The sequence below is a fragment of the Cervus canadensis genome, chromosome 9 (genome assembly GCF_019320065.1).
Source record: "Cervus canadensis isolate Bull #8, Minnesota chromosome 9, ASM1932006v1, whole genome shotgun sequence".
Classification (NCBI taxonomy): domain Eukaryota; kingdom Metazoa; phylum Chordata; class Mammalia; order Artiodactyla; family Cervidae; genus Cervus; species Cervus canadensis.
Genome location: NC_057394.1, coordinates 995,365 through 1,018,987, shown reverse-complemented (window position 1 = coordinate 1,018,987; position 23,623 = coordinate 995,365). Strand labels below are relative to the sequence as shown.

Genomic DNA, 23,623 nt, shown 5'->3' with positions numbered 1-23,623 from the left:
CAGGGATGACGGGCGCGTCCAGCTCAAATTCACCACCTCCCCCTCCAGACCACCCCCCAGGCCAGAGCAGACACGACAGCGTTTCGACCCCCACGGAGGACACGGCCTCGCGGGCCCCGAGTGGGACCCAGGGTCGGTACCTCCAGCAGCCTCACGTCCAGTCGCTTGAGGATCTCTGGGCTGTCAAACTGGGCGTTGGTGGCTCTGACGGCGGTCTCCAGAATTCCAGTCAAGTTGTGCTGGTACAGAGTCGTAGCCGGACGGGCAAGCTCTGGCCTTCACAGATTTTTATAAAAGTAAGAGAATGTTACTTGAATTCACAATGATCTCTGGAGAAACTTAAAATTATAAAGAGTTCTAATTAAAAAAACTAAAAAGACAAATGGAAATGATACAACACAGGAACAAAAGTTTCAAAGAATTAACTGTAAGTAAAATTTCATCAAGCATTTATGTCAGTAAAACATTTCTTTAAAATTAATTTTGACTCAGCTTAATACTGGGCCTTGAATGTTTTGATTCCTAAAATACTTAAACACGCCACATGTTAACAAACACTGTTTCTAACTTAAGCCCGGCCTTGGAGCAGCCTGCAGATTTCCAGTGGGAGGACAGGCCTCAGTTAAATCAGAGCAACTGGATGCCAGCTATCCACACCATCAGCAGACCCTGAGGATGAGTGACATCCGCGTCCCCACACACGATGCTAACATCTTTTGGGCCGAGCGCGGCCTGAATTTAACAGCACAGCCCGCCCTCCCCAGGGGTGCACAGAAACTGCCCCCACAGCCTTCACGGCACAGGATGTCAGCAAGAAAGGCTGAGGAGACCAACAACGCCAGCGTCGCTCAGGGGACCTGAGGCAAGCTGGTCGGGGATGCCACCTCCTTCTAAGTTAGAAACTGGAAACGCTCCTTTGAGAAGAAACGAAGCTTTCGTTTGATACCAAGGATGAGACGCTCCAGTTATTAAAACCGAGCACAAGGCAAACACAGGTGAGTCACCCCAATAATGAGATCTGTGACGTGGCCTGAATGTTCAGAAACGCCCGCTCCCCCCACACACTTACATTGGCCTCCATTTGCCCTACAGACAGCATTCACCTAAAGCTGCGCCAACAGAGCGGGCACGCCCCTCATGCCCGCCGGGGCCTGTGTTCACAGCACACACGCCTCCGTGACCAGGCAGGCAGAGCCGGAGGAACTGACGTGAGGACCTGACAAGCCTTCATCTCCCCAAGGTTTTACGAGAACTCAACACATCTCCTCTAGTGGCACTCGCTGTTTAAACAACCCAAGACCCTAGGCCGTGCTGAAATCTACCGCACACGCGCGGGAACGTCTAGTGCCATCTTACTTGAGCAAATCCATCAGGTGCCGGATGAAGTCCCCCTGGCCGAGCAGCAGGTACCGACGCACGGCCTGCATGTGGTCCAGCAGGCTGTACTTCCTGTTCAGGACGTCCAGGAGATACTTGCTGGTCTCAAAATAAGCTGCGTCAATTTTCCCCTGAAACGCATTTTCCAAATCTGTGAATAAGTCTGCAGCTGTGAAAAACAAAAAGGGAAAGCACATACACACATAATCGCGTTTCACGGAGGAGGAACGAGAGGCTCACACACGCATGCGTCAGACCCCGCCCGCCCACGGCTCCTCACGCACACGCGTCAGCCCCCGCCCGCCCACGGCTCCTCACACGCACACGCGTCAGCCCCCGCCCGCGGCTCCTCGCGCACAGGCGTCAGCCTCCGCCCGCCCACGGCTCCTCACACGCACACGCGTCAGCCCCTGCCCACGGCTCCTCGCGCACAGGCGTCAGCCCACGCCCGCCCGCGGCTCCTCACACGCACACGCCTCAGCCCCCGCCCGCCCGCGGCTCCTCACACACACACGCGTCAGCCCACGCCCGCCGTGGCTCCTCGCGCGCACGCGTCAGCCCCCACCCACCCGCGGCTCCTCACGCACAAGCGTCAGCCCCCGCCCGCCCGCCGCTCCTCACACGCACACGCCTCAGCCCACACCCGCCGGTGGCTCCTCACACGCACATGCCTCAGCCCACGCCCGCCCGTGGCTCCTCACACAGACGCCTCAGCCCACGCCCGCCCGTGGCTCCAAGACAGGCCATGGGAACCGTCGGGGCCACCAGCGTCCCCAGCTGTGACCCCAAAACGCTGCCAATGCTGGACATGGAGCAGACACCTGTGTTCCCACCCGGGGGAGCCAGAGGGCACTGCTCGTCCTGTCACGGATTTAAAGGTCACAGCCCTTCCACAGCGGAGCCAACTCCAGGCCGCACTGAAACACTGGTTCTGGGGGCGCGGGGCAGGTCAGGGTGATCGTGGGGAAGATGGTGTCAGAGCTGTCTCGAGGATAAACCCGAAATGGCACGTGTTACGGGCGTCCTGGCCATGACACTTCTTGGCGTGATGGCTAGGTGCCGTCAGCACGCAGCCACATCAGGGCATCACAGGCCCCAGGGAGGCCGGACACCACCAGGGCAGCTGGGGGACAGCACTCGGGGCCGAGGGACCGAGCCCTCAGCTGGTGTCCCCAGCTTCAGACGGAGGAGGAGGGGCACCTGGAGCTGATACACATGAGGAGCTTCTTGATGCGGATTCACACCCACGTAACCCAAAACCATGTACAAAATACATCTCAGTACATCTCAATACTGCATTCTACTTAGAAGTCCTGACGACACTTGAGTGAGCGAGGAGGCCCCCAGCGTGGAGGAGCAGGCGCCCGGCCACCGCCGCCACGTACCGTCCTGCAGGGACTCCGCAGACCTGGTCACGGCGATCATCTTCGTGGGGGGGGTCTGGTCGTGACACACCTGGTGCAGGAAATTTATCGACTTTCCTATCAGAAGGACCTAGAAGGGGAGCACCCTGGAGTTACTTTTACTCAGAATTAAAATGATCATACATCCAAGTTCTACAAACATTCACAAGCCACAAATTCTTCTACTGACTAAAAACTAAACAGCAGGAACACTGTGGATAGAATCAAGTGAAGCCCAGCACCTGAAAAAACTTTTAACAAAACACATACAAATATACGTTGATGCAGTCAATTCACATACACTTCACCTCAAGAATGCAAACCCTAAAAGGTCAGAAGACGTGTTTCCCTGCAGACTGGCCTTGTCCGCGGGGGCAGGCACACACTGACGCCTGAGCGGCGGGAGCCCACCTTCCGGGACTGGTCCATCGTCATGAAGGATGGGATCATGGACGTGCGCAGCGTGTATTTGTCATGCCACAGCCGGTCCGTCTTCACAGTCGGATCCGACGCCACGAAGAACTGCAAGTGAGACGCGACAAAGTGATGCTTCCAGCAAAGTGCTCACTAACTGCACAGCAGAACACAAGCAATCCTAGACTCCAGATGCAGGGGGACCTACCCTTCACATTACAGCTTGTTTTAAAGGGCATTTTGGACAGATCTCTCTAAACGCAACCACTTATTCCCCATTTCTTGTAACAAAAGGGAGCTAAGACAAGCTTTTTCCTTAAGACACGAGGTGGTCCTTCAACCACAGCCTCTGCTGTGTACATGGAGGGTGGGTAAGGGTGGTGCTAACCCACAGGGACTCTTCCCAGACCTCTGGGCCCGTCTGAATTGTCAATTCAATCTGACCCAGAGTTTTCCTGCCCTCCTGCGTCAAACAACTGCGCCTCCCCTGCAGGAGTGTCCGCCCCATCCCTGCAGGGGCCCAGCTCTGGAGCACAGGCGCCCCGCCTGAGGCACACAGCTCAGAGGGCAGACGTGGCCAGCTCCTGACCTGCGCATGGCCAGCAACAGCCACCCAGCAGCGCTGCGGGCACTGACCTTCTCGGGGGGGCTCTGCCCTAAGAACCGCCACACTCGGAGGCTTCCTGGTCTGCTTCCTCAGCCCCACCAACCCAGGCACCAGCCTGACTGCTAATGGCAGAAAGGACTCGGGACGTGAAGGAGAGAGAAAACTAAGTCACCACTGCTTCCAGCTCCTTTGCTACTGCACCGAGGACATTCTCCTTTTTCAGTCACAGCCCTAACAGACGTGTGCTTTTATTTCTGTAAACTCCATCTCATTCTCTACGTCCAAGTCTGCTTCTTTCCTGTTACACTCGTTAGTCTGCTGTACTTTTTAGACTCCGCATGTAAGCACTGACTCCATACAGGATCTCTCTTTCTGTGACTTATTTCACTCAGCATAAAGTCCCTCCAAACCCACCCACATTGCTGCAAATGCAAAACCTCACTCTTTCCTACGGTGACTAGCATTCTACTGCAGAGACACACTTCGCTTCTTTCCTCATTCATCTGCTGATGGACACTTAAGCTGCTTCTGCACTTTAGCAACTGGAAACAATAATGCTACAAACATCAGAGTGCACACATCTTTTCAAATTAGTATTTCTGTTTGGCTGTATACCCAGAAGTGGAATTCCTTGAGAAACCCCTATACTGTTTCCACAGTGGCTGCACCAATTTACACTGCCATCAACAGGTTCCCTTCTCTCCACACTCGCCAACATTTGCCATTCTTGTCATTTTGATGATGGCCAACGTGACAGGTGTGAAGTACCGTAATACCTCACAAACAACCGTGTGGTTTCGGTTTGCATTTCTCTTAACGACTGGCGATGCTGAGCATCCCTTCATGTGCCTGCTGACCATCTGGACATCTCTGTTGGAGAAACGCCTATTTCAGAAGACTTTCAGGGCTCTGGTCTTGCCCAACTAGTGGGCCCAGAGGCAGTTTTAATAATGCTGCAAAAGTAGCAACGCTCAGCGGTGACCTGGAACTTTTCTTTTTCAGGAAAAAGGAGTGAAAACTCCTCCCGGGGTGCAGGTCAGTCCCACCCAGAGGCGGTCAAGGCAGGACACTGGGCCTCACTCTGCAGCAGCAGCAGAAGAGGGGAGTGTCCAAAGAGCAGGGAAACATGGGTGTTCAAGAGAGCTGCCTGGGAGGCCCACGAGAAGAGCCCGGAGTTAGGGTTAGATGAAAAACAGTCCTGCTCAAGGTGAGTCCTGTGAAGCGCACAGAAGCTGGGATAAGCCCGTGGGGTGCAGGGTGGGTGGGGGATAGTCTCCCAGCGCTGGAGACAAAATCAAACCTGCAGGTGCACCCACCCCCCACCCCCAAGCCAGCCCACCTCCCAGGACTAGCTTCAGAGACGCTCAGAAACACACACGGAGGCGCATGTGCCTCACTAACATCGGTGAAGACGCACTACAAGAACACGATCTGCTCAGACAAGAGTCACCGGGTAAAGCACCACGTCCACACAGGAGCCCCGCCACGGGGGGCTGCAAAGCGCCCGAACACACGCACGGGGACGCCCCGTGTCTGCTCACACCAGGGAACAGGGCGCCCAGGACACACGCACGGGGACGCCCCGTGTGCGCTCACACCAGGGAACAGGGCGCCCAGGACACACGCAAGGGGACGCCCCGTGTGCGCTCACACCAGGGAACAGGGCGCCCAGGACACACGCACGGGGACGCCCCGTGTGCGCTCACACCAGGGAACAGGGCGCCCAGGACACACACGTGGGGCCCCGTGTGCGCTCACCAGGGAACAGGGCGCCCAGGACACACGCGCGGGGCCCCGTGTGTGCTCACCAGGGAACAGGGCGCCCAGGACACACACGTGGGGCCCCGTGTGCACTCACACCAGGTAACAGGGCGCCCAGGACACACGCACTAGAGAACAGGGCCGTCTGCGGTCGTGTCTGCTTCCGTTACTCACATGCAGTTTCACCCACAAGAAATGAGGTGAACCCAGGAGACCGGCCACAAGGGCCAGGACCTCCCACTGCCACTCCGCCCACGCCCACCTGCCAACCCCTGGGCTTTGCCAAGGTCAGGGCCACATTTATGCTAGAATCTGAGTATTTCTTAACTGCTTAAAGTGTGTTAAAGCTACAACTTCCACTTAGTCCTCCCCTTTACTAACATAACGCAGTGACACGGTCAAGCGTGGGGCCCTCTCTACTTCGCTCTACTTCTGTCAGAAGTCTGTAGTTTCACCAGATGACTCTGGGTAACAGTGACTTTCAAACAAATACGTTCCTTTCTAGCAGAACTAAGCATGTTTCAATAGGTAGAATACAAACACACATAAAAACAGCCTGGCTCAGGTAACCAGTAACCACGCGAGGCAGGAGAACACACGAGGCCCGCCTCCAGGACAGACCAGGACCCCAGGCCACGGCTCTGCCGCCAGCGCGCTGAGGAGCAGGGACATGTCCGGGCTACTGAGTTACGGGAAGAACTATTTCCCACCAAATGCACGGCTCTGCTTGACGCCATGTCGGGAGGACAGGCTGGCCCGTGGGTGCACCCGGCGCCTCACTGCTCTAACAGGACACCTGCAGAGGCCCGGACCGTGGGTGCACCCGGCGCCTCGCTCCTCCAAAGAGACACCCACAGGCCTGGCCCATGGGTGCGCCCAGCACCCAGCTGCTCAGAGGAGACACCCGCAGGCCTGGCCCGTGGGTGCGCCCCGTGCCTCACTGCTCAGAGGAGACGCCCGCAGGCCTGGCCCGTGGGCGCGCCCGGCGCCCAGCTGCTCCGAGGAGACGCCCGCAGGCCTGGCCCGTGGGCGCGCCCGGCGCCCAGCTGCTCCGAGGAGACGCCCGCAGGCCTGGCCCGTGGGCGCGCCCCGTGCCTCACTGCTCCGAGGAGACGCCCGCAGGCCTGGCCCGTGGGCGCGCCCCGTGCCTCACTGCTCCGAGGAGACGCCCGCAGGCCTGGCCCGTGGGTGCACCCGGCGCCCCGCTGCTCCGAGGAGATGCCTGCAGGCCTGGCCCGTGGGTGCACCCGGCGCCTCACTGCTCTAACAGGACGTCTGCAGAGGCCCGGACCGTGGGTGCACCCGGCGCCCCGCTGCTCCGAGAAGACGCTGCGGGCCCTCACCTCGTGGTGCGTGTCCTCCAGCTCGCCGTCGTAGATCCAGCGGTACAGGAAGCTCAGGACAGGGTGTGACACCAGGCTGAGGATGTGCTGCACCAGCGACCGCATGGACGGGTCCCCCGTCTTGGTGTAGGCGTGGACGGCCGAGGCCAGCTCGCCTCCCTTCCTTCCTGGGGACACAAAAGCCAGCAACTGAACACGAACGCCGAGGCCGAGGCACAGAGACAAAGTGAGGGGGGAAGAGCAAGGGGAGCACACACGGAGAGGAAAGTGCCGAGACACAGGCCAAGGGCGGGAGAAGCCCAGGCAGACGCACACATGGGGGCGTGCGACGCAGCTGCTGAGCCAGACCTGGGGGGGAGGCCGAGGAGAGGCGGCAGAGTAAGAGCAGCCCCTACGAGCCCTGTGCCCCGGGGTCTCCGGGCACAGGGGGCTTCTGGGAACCAGAGCCCCTCCCCGCCCTCACCTCAGGGAGGACCTGAGCGCCACAGGCATAAATCCTGGCCCACGGTCACTCCCCCCGAAAGTCCAAGTCTATCCATCCGTCTCTGGCAGCACTCTTCTGGCTGTTATGCATAAAGGGCAGACACAGAGATAAACCTCAGTGACACTCCCCAGAGCTGCCTTGAAACCGAGCAGAATGACCTTGGCAGTGGTCCACCAGGGCCGCCAGGGTCTTCAGTCTTATCTTGGGGTCGTAGGTCCACACCAGGAGGCGCCGGAGCGTCAAGCTGCTCTCGAGGCCCAAATTCACACCCTGATCATCCTCCAACTGCAGCTGAAAAACAGGCACGAAAGAACGCCTGAGTACAGCCACCCAGGAGCTCAGTCACGTCTTAACCCACACAAAGTTCCAGGGAAGGGGTGATCCTCACATAAACGAGACAGAGGGCCTCTGGGAGAGGACAGCTCCTTCAAGATACAGGAGGTCTGCCTCAGGGGGACAGGACCCTGAAAGTGAGCTGTGAGCTGACTCCAGGACACACCACAGCTCTACAGGGGCCCAATCCTTCCAACAGGACCATCAAATCTTAAAATTAACGTATGAAGAAATGTAGGAATTCTGCAGAGGGGAACTTTGTAACATTTCAGATCATGATGAAATAAAAACAAGGGCTTACTTGGGAGTGCAGAACGGAGAGTAACCGGTAGTACTCCTTGAGTTCCTGGTGCAAGGCCGCACAGAAGCTCTGTGGAGAAAGAAGAGGCAGGAGGTGTCACTGCGCTCAGGATGGTCACCACGCGGCGATGCAGCCCAACCGCGCAGGACGGCTGAGACAGAACTCAGGGCCGAGATGAGTCTGCTTCTGTCCACGGCGCTCGTGCAGGTGAACCACCACAGCACACACAACTGACAGTGGTGGGGAGGTCGTCTCAGCACCGGATCGCAGGAGCAGTGGAGAGACGCAACGCCTTGTTCATAACCTGAAGGGTGTTCCCTTTAGACACTGATGCTGTATTTTTAGCTACACCCCTTTTAACCTGGTTCATGGAAGCACAGCTGATTTACAACACTGCGTTAAGTTTCAGGTAAACAGCAAAGTTGGGAAGATCCCTCGGAGCAGGGAATGGCGACCCACTCCAGTCTTCTTGCTGGAAAATTCCATGGACAGAGGAGCCTGGCAGGCTACAGTCTACAGGGTAGCACCGAGTCGGACACAACAGAAGCAACTTAACATATATATAACCAAATCACTTTGATATATACCTGAAACACCATACTGTAAAGCAACTATCCTTCAATTAAACAAATTTATTTAACTGAGAAAATCAGGTCAAAGGGAAAGCATTAAAATACGTAAAGTGACTCGGACAGGTCAGTGTTCCTAAATATCCATTAAACATTAAAAAAAATTCCTGTTTGATTACCTGTGTCAATATTTACTGTGTTTTTTATTTTCTTGAGTGGACCACAGCTGACACAGAGTATTATCAAACCTGCTTCATGTAAAAAAAGCCCTCCTGAGAATGACTTTCATACAAGATTCTAAGGAGATTAAGCACTTCCCGAGGTGAATGTCACCCAAACTCCCAGGTGTCTTATTAACAAGGAACACACCTGGCCAACAAGTCCAAACGAACGATCCAGACTTCTCTGGTCAGTGTACTTTCTGATTTTATTGTGCAGCCACCCCAACTCAGCCAGCCTCATAGCCGTATCCCTCAAGGATTTGTTCAGATTTGCCTAAAAAGAAACATGTCAACAGTTAAAAAAAATACTTTTAACACTGGAATTTTAATTATTACTTTTTTCAACGACTTGTACTTTTATGTTTGTAATTCTTAGGCTTCAACACAAAACTTAAAGATAACTAACACAGCATCACTGAAGTGAAGACAGTGAGACCCAGGACACAGAAAGCACCGTTGTTGCAGGCAAGCGTCAGGCTGGAGGCCCACTGCCCCAGGACTGCCCGGGCAGCAGGCTCAGTCTGTGATGTCAGCTGCCTGAGTCTCAGCTAAGAGACACAGAAGGACAGACAGTCAACAAAAAGGACTGTGAGAAAGGCAGGTTCCGGAGGAACCAAACCAAGCAGGCGCACCTCACGTGGAACCCGTGTCAGCAGCAAGGATGCCAGGACAGCGGTCCGTCAGGTAACCCTGGCACCAGCGTCAGGAGGGAGGCGGTGACCGCAGAGGACCAGACGGCATGGGGCCAGGACCCCCACCTGCAGACCGCCCGCGTCACAGGGCAGCACCTCCCAGACCAGCGGCTCCCGCCTGGCCCTGGGGACATTCAGCTGACTCGTGAGCGCTGCAGCGGGTCCAGGGACCGTACCTTTCCCTCCACTTTGTAACAGTTGTCAGCAGCGCTCATCTTGACGTTCCTGCCATCTATGCCCTGGAAGACGTACAGGATGTCTCTGACAAGGGCTGCCTCAGTGACCTCCACAGCACCTGTAACACGGCATCCGTAAGATGAACTGTACGATACAATTCGTTTTAGATAATATATTTACAACCACAACAAAATTTAAAAGCTAAATGAGTTTAAGATAAAAAGAATATGAAGTTATATTTTTAAAAAAAGCATTTTTTGAAAAGCATATGGAGATTATATAATTTGTCTTCCAAAAGTCTTTTTTTTTAAGACAAAGCAATCTGTGGGAGTTTAACATACGATCTAGGAGCAGCACAAATCAGCCCAAAGGGATAGATAATTACTTCACATGGTGTTAGAAAACTGACTACACAGCAGGTGTGTAGGCCTGGCTCCATCCCCACCACAGCAAAGGCGTTAACACACCAGAAAGGGTTTATGAGCCCCACAAACCTTGGAACAAAGGCCAGCTGAGAATTCAGCTGTCACCCAATACCACAAGGAGGCAAGGCCCGGAGAGGCGAGGTTCCAGTGGGAGAGGCCCCGTTAGAGCACAGAGGGTCCAACCCTCCACAAACGCCAGATAAACATAAAGGGGCTGGCCTGGCCTGTCGTCAGGGAGGAGGAGGCATGCCCAGGGCCACGCCCGGCAGTCCTGAGAGCGGGCGGGACTGGGCGGCAAGGCCAGACTCAGGACTGAGCACAGGCACCCCCACGGCGCTGCGCGGGGACGCCTGTCGGCTGGAAACTCTGTAAACCCAGAGACCGTCCTCACTCACCACCCGTATCCCCGTCTCTCCGCGGCCGCGTCACGTTGCGGGAAGCCGCGCTGGGGACGCCTTTGGAGGTAGTGGTTTGTAAGGAAGGCTGGCTTGCAGTCAACGTCCATGCCAGACGGGCGCCCAGCTGCTGCCGGAGACAGTCGCCCGTCCCCGGGCCCGGGTGAGACTGTCTGGAAAGAGGAGGTGCTTGCTGGGCCCCGCACGCCAGGCTAGTCAGAGGCCGCTGGGACGCTGCGGACACGCTCCGAGTCACCGCACGGAGCGACTGACCCGTGTGGGCCTGAGACCTGTGTGGACGCCTCTCCCCGACTGCGGGCCCCCGCGCTCCTCCGGCCGCCTGCACAGCCCTCCCAGCACAGTCAAAAGGCGACCCGGCTCTGCCTGCAAACATCCACATACATTCCCAGCTCAGACACTCTAGGACTCACTACTGATTTTACCCTGGAAACCCATCAACGTTTGTTGAGTAAAAACCGACGCTACTGCCCCCTGCTCTGTCCTATCTCTCAGCCTTCACAGCACTTGACGCAAACAAACAGTGTGATCTGCAATCAGCGTTAAACACACGGCAACACCAACCATAAGGAGAGGCCCATCCCAGGTCAGGACGGCGCTCAGTGACCCAAGCGCCCCGCGAGCGGCCCACCAGGGAACTCCAGACGGAACCGGAACAGCCCGACCTCCTCCCCTCCCCTCAGCAGGGGAGACACTAAATCAAACTAGGGTTTTGAATATGGTTCTAAATGTAAGAAAAAGTCTAAAAGACCACTTCAGTTCACAGTTCTCTACACCACTTTTTCAGTATCATGACAATAATTATTTCAACTACTTATATTAAAGGTAAAAATAAGAAAGTATGTTTCAGCCAGAGTCTTTCAGCCGAAATATGAGTTTGAGATTAAATTCTGGGGGGTATGATGCTGTCTTTCTAAAATGCTAGACTGTTTATAATCCCTGTGTCTGGACACACATTCTATTTTCCAATAACTTTAATAAAATTTCACTTGACTAATACAATGACATAACTATCACCGGATTATGATCATGTGGAAAACATTGTCTGATGGCGGATACGAGAGCCTACTCTCAGTTCCCACCAACGAAGGCGCCTCACGCCTCCCTGCGAGCCGGTCCTGCCCGCGGCAGGTGTGTTACCAGGTCAGGAGGCAGCCGACCCGACGGTCCACGAGGACGGAAGTGACCCGGCGGGTGTGCTTAGACGGGTGACTCCCACCACAGAGCACGTAGGACCCAGGGCCTAGAGTCCCCGCACACGCATGAGGCTCTGACGATGAAACGCCAGACTGAGACCGAGGCCGCTGTGCCTCCACCCCGGAGGACCCGGGCGAGTGCGGGCTTACCCCGGGAGCAGGGACGGGGGCGGCGGGGTCGGGCCGTTGAGGGTGTGCAGGCCGATGCTGCTGATGCCGCTGCTGCCCAGGCTGCCCGAGCTCTGGGCTGACGGGGCGCTGCGCTCCTGGTAGTTCAGGGGCAGGGTCTGAGGCCGGGCGTAGTAGTAGGGCGTGGAGTGGGCATCGCGTGGTAACGCCTGAGCGAATAGCGTGGCATAGCTGGAGACCTGAAAATAAACGCATCGCAAATGCAGATACAGAATCACACGACATTCTCCCCAGCTGACAGACAATTCACACTCCATCTCTCTTTCTCTAGCTCCGTTTCTGTGCCTGGAGTCACACAGGCAGACCTCAGAGACAGTCCAGACCAGCTCCGCAAAGCAAATGACAGAGCAGGTCACACGAACGTCCGCCTTCCCACTGCACTTGCAGATCGTGCTTCCACTACACTCCATCTGCTGCGCGGACAGCAGCACCAGCCTCTAAAGCAACACGCACATCTTAACTTAAATACCTTACTGCTTAAAAATGCCAACCATCATGTGACAAGGCACAGTTACCACAAACCTTCAACTTACAAAAAAACAAAAAAAGTAGCATCTGCAAAGCACGATAAAGGATGTACTATATTTATTAAATGATAAATTAGTTGTATTTCTGAAGTATGCTTGAACCAATAGAAGTTTTAGAAAGCTTTCTAAATCCCAAGACTCCTACATGGTCTCATAACTAAACACTTTATTCAGAAGCTAAGCAAATAAAAGTCAAATAATTACTCAAATAGCTTTAAAAGTCTGGCATTATTATATAAGGAAAGAAGGCTCATTACTCAAGACTGTGGCTTTCAAGGTAAATCTGACTCCCTCGCGCACACTCTCCAACCTTCTAAGCTCTCAGATTTCTGGGGTGGGGCACCTCATTACACCAGACCCTCAGGGACTCGGCAACTGCCCAATCTCACCTTCAAACACTGCACAAGTCAAACCTGAACCCACAGACAACGAACTTTTCAGGATGTAACTAATTAATGCTCATCATGATATTCAAAAACAAAAGAAAACCCTAAAAAATCTTCTGACTCAAAGAATAATGAAGCTGGGCTAATAGTAACTTTACACAGTAAAAATCTGAACACCGATAGTTCATGCTCTACTTAACCAGATATTATATTTGAAGCAATGTTATAACATGATTCTCAAAGACATCTTAAGGAAACACAGCACACTGACTAAAAATGCCCTTAAAAACAAAGAAAGGGGAAAAAAAAAAACTCTTGACCCTCATGGCCACCCAGAAAACTAGACAAGTCAAGTTCCTTGCTTTTCTAATATTATTTTCTAAAGTACAGAAGCCAATTCCTATCAAAACTTGGCGTAACTGTCCCAACGAGACATCGAGCCTTAAGACGGCACCGCAGTGTGAAGACAGAGCCTCACCTTGCTCGGCTGCCTGCGTGGGTCTTCACTGAGGCTTAGCAGGAGGTAGAGAATTGACCATTTGTTTTTCAAAACTCCCTGTTGAGAAAGAAAACATTAGAAGAAAAACTTTGTACTACTCCGCAGTTTTACCTTTCCCTCTCCTAAATTATTCTAATTTCCCAAAACAGAAATGCATTTTAAAATTCACCCGGGGACATCGCACTGGAACGTGCCCATTTTCAGGCACTGCCATAGCACTTCTATCAGCAGGCAAGAGAATGTTCTCAGAGCTCAAGCCCCTGGGAACCCTGAACCCCTGAACTCTAACCCCAAGGCCCGATGTGCACATGCTTTTAGATTACCCTATGCCCGATGCACGGCAAGTCCTCCCTGAAATAATCCTCTCAATAGCCAGCTTCCCAACACTGTGATTATCAGAATAGTGCCATCATAAAATGTGTGCATGCCTCCCCCTACTTAAGCCTGACTTAGGCCATAACAAAAGAATATCAGGATAAGAGAAAATAATTCTAAAATCTAAGATGTGGGTCTCGGCATCAGGCATTCCTGGGAGACCCAGGTCCTGAAGCATTCAGAAGTCAGCAGTCACCCCAGGTTTCGTGCACGGTTGTCACATAGATCCCACCAGTTTCCACGGACACCCTGATCAGAGGCCCTGACAGGCAGGCGAGAGGACGAAACAGCGACCACAACTGCAGCTTCCAAGAACCAGACGCTTCAGCAACAAGAAGGAGCGGGCACACGGCTCCCTGACACCTCCCATCCTCCAGCCACGCCCTGAGCCCAACGGGTCTCCTAGCCCCAGGAAGTCGGCTACTATTTAAAACAGGACTACTTCAGGAGTAAGCATTCAGTGTTCCAAACTGAACTGTGGAAAGCAACCGTTCAAATCAAACCGCCTAAGTGTGTGATCACATAACGGCCAATGCTAAGACACAACAGCTTTCACTGATGAATCTCCCGTTCAGGATCTTGAAAGTGAAAGTCACTCAGTCGTGTCTGACTCTTTGCAACCCCACGGACTATACAGTCCATGGAATTCTCCAGGCCAGAAAACTGGAGCGAGTGAGCCATTCCCTTCTCCAGGGGATCATTCCAAGCCAGGGATCAAACCCAGGTCTCTCACATTGCAGTCTTGGTAAGGCTTATGAGCACCATGGGATATGACACCTGATAAGCAGACCCTAGTAATTTTTAGAGTACAGATGGAGCTGCTTTTAAAAATAGAGGAAAATTTAGGAAAAGCAAATGATACAGCAGTTTGAAACTATTTGCCTAAAAATGACCATACAAAAAAGTTTCTGTCTTGTAACTTCATATATATTATCAAAAACGGAAAAATAGACTTAAAGCAATGAATCCAAGTAAACCCAAAGGCATTAAGGAACCAACATGGTCAGCAAACGAGGTTCAGCCTCTCGTAAGGGGACCCCGGACAAGGAGAGAGGACTGGGAAGGGCCGCGAGCTCTATCCCGGCAGCACCGGACACCCCACGGCCACCATCCAAGCCTGAGCACTGGCCGTGCGGAGCAGTCACCCCGCCGGCCTCCGCGCGGTACCTGGGAGTGCAGCTTCCTGTGGAGTTCTGAGAACAGCGCCGCGTCCGCCTCTCGTCTCTGCCGCGTCACTGAAAGGCCAAGAGGAGCGTGTTAGTGACACCGAGTTCACTCCTAGACACTGTCCCCACAGCAACAGCTAACTGACGTCTGCAGGGAATCCTGGGCTGAAGAGTCTGAACTGCCATAGCCACTTCCATTCCATGAATTTCATCAAGTCATCAAAAACATCAAACTTGTAAAATATGGACACAATTAGGCTAGAATCAAAGAATTTACGTGAACACTAGCTAAAGTGATAGAATCTTGGAAAATCCCATCATTTCCATCCATAAACAGTAATGAGAGCCAGTGAGGCAAAGTGCCACCAGGTCAGTCAGCTGACAGAGGCAGCCTGGGCCCACGTCAGGGTCGGGCACTCGGGCGCTCAGGCAGGGGCCCCGAGCAGCTGCGGACACCAGCGGGTAACCGGCAAAGGAAGAGCACTATGTCTACCCAGCAAGTCTTACTTCAAGAACACACAGAAGAATAATCTGCACATGGTTACTATTTCCTTCTTGAAAACAGATCCTCAGGACCCACTTGACAGCATGGCTGCCAGGCCTTTAACTCTGAAGACAGACTATTTTCAGCTGCTCCCAGCTTGTGCAACATGCCCATCAGGGGCCTGGATCTGCGCATCTGCAAAGCAGTCTGTGAACATGCCCAGTATTGGGGTTCTCACTAGGGGTTTAAATGTACTGACATCAGCGATCAAGAAGGAACTACAGCGTTCTCAGGTCCAGTTTTACAAACGAGAAAGGAAAGTTAGTGTTTACAGCAGGACAAACAGCCTACCACCCCCACTGCACACACACCTACGTGCTAGGTCACCCCAAGATCTGAACCACCTCAGTCCTACACTGCTCACCGAGCCACTCCCAGACCCAGCCGCTCCCTACCCCCAGCTGCCACAGCACCCAGCTCTGAACCAGGACATCCACGCAGACGCCAGCCAAACACAGTCAATAATGCAACAGCCGGGGCGGGCAGAAACCATGCCGTGGGAACCTGCTCCTAGAAGGCATTGTTACCACCTATGACAGCCAGGCCCGCAGGGAGAACGCGCTGGCCAACGCTGTGTCCCAGACAGCTGGGACCCGCTCCTCAGTCCCGGGAACTGTGAGGAAGGGGGCCTGGCCATCAGAGAAGACCCTCTGATCGGGACAGGAGCGGCTCTCACAGGGGGTCCTGGTGCTCAAAGCCTCTCCAAGAACACACCGTCAGAGACCCATTCACAACCAGCTGCTAACATATGGAGAGCTTTCTTCTCTAAGGTGACAAAGTGTAGGAGAGCTTCGGTACCATCTCAGAAAACGTTCAACAGGAAGTTCCAAAGCACTGGAAGTCTGGATGGTAACAATCAACAGACGCGGTACTCAACTCACACGGCTGTTCAACCGCCAAGATAACATGCTAGGTTATCTGCTCAAAAGGTGTGTAAGATTAAAACTGTGAATCACAAGAGAAGCAGCAACTGATATTAAGTCTTCTCATCTTCCTCACATTCTTAACCCAAATTGTGCCGTTAAAGCAGTATTTAAAACAACCCCTCCCACCGTGTTCTAGTAAAAGAACTGAGCTGTCCTTACATTAGTACGTACATACAGAGATACAGAAATACACAGATACATATCTGGGTGCTCATACATATTCTTAAGCTTTGACAAGTTTAACAATGCAACACGAGATTAACACTTAATAAAAATACATACGTTCTTTCTTGATTTTTTCAGCTACTAGAAATTCATCTCTTTCGACAGTTGGGGCAAAGTTGCTGCCAATGACGCGCACGGCATACTGGAACTGCTGGGCCACATCGGCTGGAAGGTAAACAAAGCATATAAGTTACGGCCAACCAGGTTCAGCGGTGACCACCTGAAGCTCCCGCTTCTTCAAGACAGCGCACGGGGCACCTGCCTCCCACCTGCCCAGGTCCCACCTGAGCAGACAGAAGGGCCACAAGGCAACAGGATGAAGGACTAAATGAACGGGGTGTTTTACAAGCAAAGAAAGGGAGGCAGCAACAGGCCACAAAGTCTGAAAGCTGCTCGGAGCCAGAAGACTAACTGGACAGATAATCCTAAGAAAAGGAGCAGGAAAAGCCCCAGCCACACCACGATACCTGCGGAGCAGGGCTTACACACACATGCGCACACATACATACACACACACCCACACCACGGTACTTGTGGAGCAGGGCTTACTCACACACTCATGCACACACATACACACATACCCCACAGTACCTGTGGAGCAGGGCTTACACACACATGTGCACACATACATACATACACACCAACACCACGGTACCTGCGGAGCAGGGCTTACTCACACACTCATGCACACACACACACACCCCCCACAGTACCTGTGGAGCAGGGTTTACACACGCACATTCACACACACACACCGTGGTACCAGCAGAGCAGGGCTTACTCACGTGTGCGTTCACACACACACACACACACCAGGAGTGGCCACAAGCTGCCAACAGGGGCAGTAACTTTTGACCACGTGTGCCATTCCAGATAAAGAGGATGGCTTAAACACAGACGTGTGTCGCCACGCCCTTCAGAAACACGACTAAACTGAGAAAAGGGAGGCTGAAGGCATAAACCGTGAGAGCAGAGAAATCAAGGCACGTCAGTAAGCCCTGCAGGGGCCGCGTCTCACTGTCTGTCTAACCCGGGGGAGGCGAGGGGCGCGGGGAAGCTGGAAGACGGCGGAAGGAGCCCTGGGAACTGCAGACAGGCCTGTTCTCCCCCGACTGGCACCGCAGCCGTAGCAGCAGGTTCACTGTGTTCTCTCACGGTTTACCCAGTGGACGCAACCCCCAGGCGGCCGTAACGCAGCCCCCAGGGCGCGTGAAGTGGAGCCCATGTGTGTGGAGCTCGCATGTGCTCACAGACCACACGCGGCCCGCGGCCAAACGGGTACGTCGTGACGCCCACGCGCAGTGCTGCAAGGGAGCCCGGCTGCTACATGACCACGTATTTACAACACGTGCGGCGAGGGGGCCTGACCACCGCCGTCGTGGCTAATTCACTCTCTCCCTACACCTGCTGACTCGGCTTCTTCCAGCATGTCCTCCACCACGCCACAGCCTCCAACCCATCGCAGCACGCCTCCTGAGGAGCAGACGACCCCTCCTCCTGCCCCTGGAGTGAACGCCCCTCCGGTCAGGGCGATCCCGCCCAGAGCCGACAGACCCGCCCCTCGCCCCCTGCCAGCCCCCGCTAGCCCCCCAGCCCGGCTCACAGCACCAGCAAGGACACTGAGAACCTTGACCTCCCCAGCTCCTCAGCCTGCCTCCCCGCTCCCTCTCCCTCTCTCCCTCTCACACACACACACACACACACACACACACACACACACACACACACACACACACACACGGAGTCTTCCTCGGACACCACCGCACATGATGCAGGTACTGAACACGGTGAGACACGCGGAGGGAAGAGCAAAAGGGAGGAACGCGGAGGGCTCCCGTGGGGTCACGGGGCTCCACACGTAAAAAATTTCCTACATCAAGAATACTTTAAATTTATAAATATTAAAAGGGTCACTGAAATCACATATTTAAAAGGAGAGCTGTGTATTTTAGTTAAAGATTACCTTGGGACTAACAGGATCCTACAAACAACAGCTCACTAACAACATGCTCGGGACATCAGACAAAAATCCCACTCCAAGAGTTTCACAAGCGTCTGAATTTTCCCCACCACAAATCCAGGCCCCCTCGGCCTCGGAACCAGAAGCACAGCCCCATCTTCACACCCTCCCCACATGTCCATGTGTCTCTCACGTCCCTCCCACCTCCACAGCCACACTGCAGTTTCCCTGTCTGTCTGCCAGCCACGCTTCCAGTCTGTCTCTCCTGTTAATGATAAAATGTTTGGAAAATCCATCAGCTTTTTCTTAAACCAATCCCCAGACACCGTGCTCCAACAGACCCGCCAGCGCCAAGGCCTCTGCAGACGGGGCGCACGGACTCGTTCTGGGCAAGTGCCACACAGAGGAGTCACAGTGGAATGGCCTGACAGTGGACATGCGGAGGTCTTCCCCCTCCACCACTGTCTGCCACCAGCTGCTCTCCCCAGAGCAGCAGCCCGACATCAGCTTCTCACGGGGCCCCAGGCCACTCTGATCACAGAGCTAGCTGAAAAGCAACACTCAAAACAAAACAGAACCGCTGCTCTGGGCTCGTGGTTCTCAAACTTTTCCGTCTCAAGCCCCCTTTATACTTCTAAGATTGAGGACCCCTGGAAGTTTTTATTTATGGGGGTTACATCTATCTATCTATACTGTATTAGAAATGTAAACCAGGATCATTTTTAAATACTAATTCATTTAAAATAACGAGCCCATTAAGTACAATTCTCAAATGAAGTCTAAACCTTTAAAAAGTAACATACCCAATTAATCAACATTTAGTGAACATTTTAATAATACATGACAAGTTTTAATGTATTATCTAATACACATTCATTTCCCCAAGAGTAAGACTATCCTTTATTTGGAACTTCATCAAGAGCTCTTCACCATCTTCAAAAATCTTAAAACCCACAGTACCACTTGCGGCCCATGAGCTACCAAGACAACACTCATCCCTGCCCGCACGGGGGGCTCATGAGACCCTCACACATGGCTTCCAGATCATGTCACCATCTGACCTCATTGTGCAGGGGACTGTATTGCGCTGAAACACTTAACCTAACAGAAACGCCTGAACTTCTCCTTCATCTCCGACTAGAAAGAGGACTGCAAAGTGAGAACAGGAATGTTGCCTCTGACAGAGGTGAAGCGATGTAAGGACAGTGTTTCCAGAGAGAGAGACGCTGACGATCCAAAGATGTAATAATCAGCAAACGTTCTCCAGAGGCGGCTCAGGGGTGCTGAGACCTCCCCTGTCACTGGCTGGCACGGGGGGTTTCCAGCAAACCCACAAGTGTCATAAGCAGGAAAAGGTGAGAAATAATGGCTACACTAACTTTATAAAAATATCAAGCACCGTTACAGCTCAGGGCTTGGCTTCTGAAGGTCCCTTGAGGCCAACTAAAAATTTTTTTAAATACTTTATGAAAAAATAATTCATATGAAATTCACATAAAAAGTAACAAGTGTCTATAATGCTTCAATTTCATAGTATTAAAAAAGCAAAAAAAATTAAAAATAAAAAAATAAAAAAGCAATGTATTATAAAAGCATAAGGCCAGTTTTTTGTAACATCACTAGAAAATGAAGTAGTTAATCAAATGTTCTACTTAGTGAACAAACAAAACACCCACTAATGAAATTCTTTTAAAATCTCAAATACCGTAAAGGCAGCAATTAGCACTGCTTCTTTACTCATAGGGTAGAACAAATTAGAACAGAAGAAGGGAAGCTATAAAGACTTATAAATTCTTCAGTGAACAGAAGCATAATTTGGCAACGTGAATACAATTGTTTGGCAAGCCTAGCTGTCCAGAACAGAGGAAAGAGAGCATTTTAGTGGATTTTATATTTTATTCCGAGAGGATCTCACAGGTTATTTACTTTTTTGTCCTTCTCATTTTGTAGAAATATAACTGACCTACATCACTGTGTAAGTTTAAGGTGTATAGGAGCCTATTTACTCTTAATTTAGACAAAATTCTAAATGAGAGGGTGGTGCAGAACTTTCTGAAAAGAAGTTTTTCAACCTCTTAGAATGGGTGAAACTAAGTCAATCGACAAGATCCTCAAATGTTAAAAAAAAGTATTCTGAGAACCACTATGCTGCACCATGGACGGGTGCAGTCTTCAAAGCCCAGCTGTGACCACGACCACACATGAATGCGGCTTCACTCGAGGAAAACCGAGGGCCCGCTGGCTTAAAGCAAACCCCAATGAAACCTGACTGAGTCCTGACCACCAACTTCAGCTCCCTGGTGTCTGTGGGTATCCTCAGGGCTGGAAGATCCGGATGGCAAATCAGAAAGGCAACTCAGAGTGCAGGAGGAGCTGGAGGCAAAAGGCAAAGACAGCCAGGCCCCCACCCGCCTCAAGACCTTGGCCCAGGGGTGCGGGGAACCCGCGTCTACACTCAGGTCTCCGCTCGGGTTTTCTCAGCCTTCCCTCCACAGCCATTTGCCCTGCTTTCTTCTTCCTCAGGCACCCCACTGCTCAACACTGTGAGCGCGCTGACTCTGTGGGCTCCCCTCCACGGTGAACAGGAGGCAGGACCTGAGGCGGCGGCCCTACCTCCCACTCCTGCACCGCGGACATCTCTCGCGGTGCCTGCAGGAGGGGGAACCAGGCTTCTCAGAGGGACAGAGTGGCAGAGAGAAACTTCACAAACTGGAGCGAGACCTGAGTGAAGTCAGGGTCACTTCACGGGCTGAACCGAAACAGCCATCTTTAGCTGCTGAGGCTATCACTGACCGCCAGATAAATTACGCGGGCCAATTTCAAGAGTCGTGGGAGGACAAGGGGCCGTCTCAACGCTTCAGTTTTGCTTCAAGTCTTCCAGCAAAACCTGAAGACTGTCTTGCCACACTGTGGTGCTTAAGGGACAAATAACCCAGCGCTCCTGCGCCCGGAGGGCCCTCACTGGGCCGCCCCGTCGCCCCCCTCCCGCCACGACGAGCGGAGAGACGGCGGGCGGTGACGACCCGCGGGCCCGGAACCGCACGACGCTCATCTCAGGTGCCCCTCCGCCCGCACCGCGGGAACCGAGGCCGCAGGCGGGCCTCCGCGTCACCCGGGACCCGCTTCTCGCCCACGTCAGGAGGCGCCGCGCGCGGCCCAGCGCCCGGAGAAGCGCGGGGGCGCGCGCCCGGCCCCGCGGCCTGAGGAGGCGGACGCGCCCAGGGCGGCCGTGACTCAGCCGGCCCGGCCGGCCCCTCCCCCGGCCGCCCCGACCCTGAAGGCCCGGGGGCGCCTCGCAGCCGCCCGCAGCCCCATTACCTTCGCTCCTGCCCAAGATCCGGCAGCACAAGCTCTGCAGCAGGACGTTGGGCGACTTCTGGTCCGGGGTCGCCATACTCGCCCGGGGCTGCCCGCGCCGGCCCCGCGGGCTCCCGGCTCCCCCACCGGCTAAGGCCCCGCGGGCAGCGCCGGCAAGAAGGGCGCCATTTTAACGGAACCCGCCGAAACGCGCGCCCCTCCCACAATGCCCCGCTTCTTCCGGGCGCGCGGGGCCGCGGGGCGCAGGCCTCAGAGTTCCCCGAGCACTGCGGCTACGGCGGAAGAGTTCCGGCTCCAGGTGTGGCAGCCGCTCACGCCCACGGTGCTCAGACACCCCCAAACGCGACCGGCAGAGGGCCTGGACCTGCAGGGAGTGCTGGGCGCCCCGGAGCGCCTTCACAGGGCACGCCAATTTCATAGGGTCGTTGGTTCTACTTTCATTTTGGGTGGAAGCAGCCTGTTTATGGAAGCACAAGGGTGTCATGATTTTCTACACTGGCTGAGCATCCGCACCTCCCCAGTGTTTTGTTATTTTTCGGTCGCTCAGTCGTGTCAACTCTGTGACCCATGGACCGTCAGGCCTCCCTGTCCACCACCAACTCCCGGAGCTTGTTCAAACTCATGTCCATTGAGTCGTGATGCCATCCAACCGTCTCATCCTCTGTCGTCCCCTTCTCCTCCTGCCTTCAATCTTTCCCAGCATCAGGGGCTTTTCAAATGAGTCAGTTCTTCGCATCAGGGGCTTTTCAAATGAGTCAGTTCTTCGCATCAGGTGGTCAAAGTATTGGAGCTTCAGCTTCAGCATCAGTCCTTTCTAGCTTCTCATAAGAGCGGTGTTGGCTCCTCCCCACCCCTAGCTGAGTCTCCAACACTGAGTCAGACAAGACTTAGCTATCGAATAACAACAGCAACGCCCCCAGCCCCGGATAACTAATCACACAACAGTGAGAGAGGGGGCCGGCCTTTGGACCACCGAAAAGGCTTATGTGGCCGTGTGGCTGCTTGGGACAAGGCCCTGGCTGATGACAAGACGTTGGGGATTTCAGCAGCCGCTGTGATGGGGTTTGGCTGCTGGGTGATGACTGCAGAGAGACCGCGTGGTGTGGACTGTACTGGGCGCCTGCGGAAAGCGGGGCCCTTGCACTTCTAGCTAGAGGCAGTGTGGACAGAACCAGAGAGCTCCAATAACAGCCCTAGAAGAAACCTCTTATTCTGTACCTGCAGTCATCAGAACTGAGGACCAGACTCCAATCCTGACTGTTGGAGTTGTAAAGTATGATGTGAGTTGAATCCACAGTCCTACCAAGTCTCTCCTATTACAGGTAGATTGTTAATTAAGAAGAAGTGAACCCCAAGATCTGGGATGGAGATGTTTGAGTAAAACGTGAAAGTCCAAACCCCCTGAACCTTCCTCAACACAGCAGGATCCCCTCCTCGTGTGTGTGCAGAGTCTGGCCTTTCCTTGATTTGCTAAAGAACCAGGATGGCTCTTCTCAGTGGCAAATAAAGCAGAATTCAAAATGACTCAAATCATCCAGAAGAAAGAATGAAAGAGTGGACAAGCAAAAAATCATAGAGAAAAACAGAAAGCAAAGTTTCAAAACTGTTCATCAATCCAACCTAACCACACTAATGACCGCAACAAGTTTGTTAGTGGATGAAACACCGTATCAAAAGGCCGCGATCGCCAGAATGAGTGAAGAAAAAAAGTAGGACCTGATCACAGGTTATGTGAGGACATATTTTAATACAAAGACACACATCGGTTGGCCATGAAGGAGCAGAGATACAC

General features: G+C 53.5%; 1 protein-coding gene across 1 annotated transcript in view; it reads right to left on the bottom strand.

Annotated features, from left to right (window-relative positions):
• The window catches only part of TUBGCP3 (tubulin gamma complex associated protein 3), a 34,552-nt gene extending 12,526 nt beyond the window's left edge, over positions 1-22,026 (bottom strand). Inside the window, exons 1-15 of the mRNA XM_043477922.1 lie at positions 21,832-22,026; positions 16,611-16,718; positions 14,860-14,927; positions 13,297-13,374; positions 11,867-12,084; positions 10,503-10,675; positions 9,682-9,800; positions 8,962-9,087; positions 8,024-8,092; positions 7,548-7,680; positions 6,906-7,072; positions 3,192-3,302; positions 2,763-2,871; positions 1,357-1,546; positions 141-276 (exon numbers count right to left, since the gene is read on the bottom strand). Coding sequence (XP_043333857.1) covers positions 141-276; positions 1,357-1,546; positions 2,763-2,871; positions 3,192-3,302; positions 6,906-7,072; positions 7,548-7,680; positions 8,024-8,092; positions 8,962-9,087; positions 9,682-9,800; positions 10,503-10,675; positions 11,867-12,084; positions 13,297-13,374; positions 14,860-14,927; positions 16,611-16,718; positions 21,832-21,907 — 1,881 coding nt within the window. The 5' untranslated portion in view covers positions 21,908-22,026. The remainder of the gene's footprint in view (positions 1-140; positions 277-1,356; positions 1,547-2,762; positions 2,872-3,191; positions 3,303-6,905; positions 7,073-7,547; positions 7,681-8,023; positions 8,093-8,961; positions 9,088-9,681; positions 9,801-10,502; positions 10,676-11,866; positions 12,085-13,296; positions 13,375-14,859; positions 14,928-16,610; positions 16,719-21,831) is intronic.
• Positions 22,027-23,623: the final 1,597 nt, after the last annotated feature.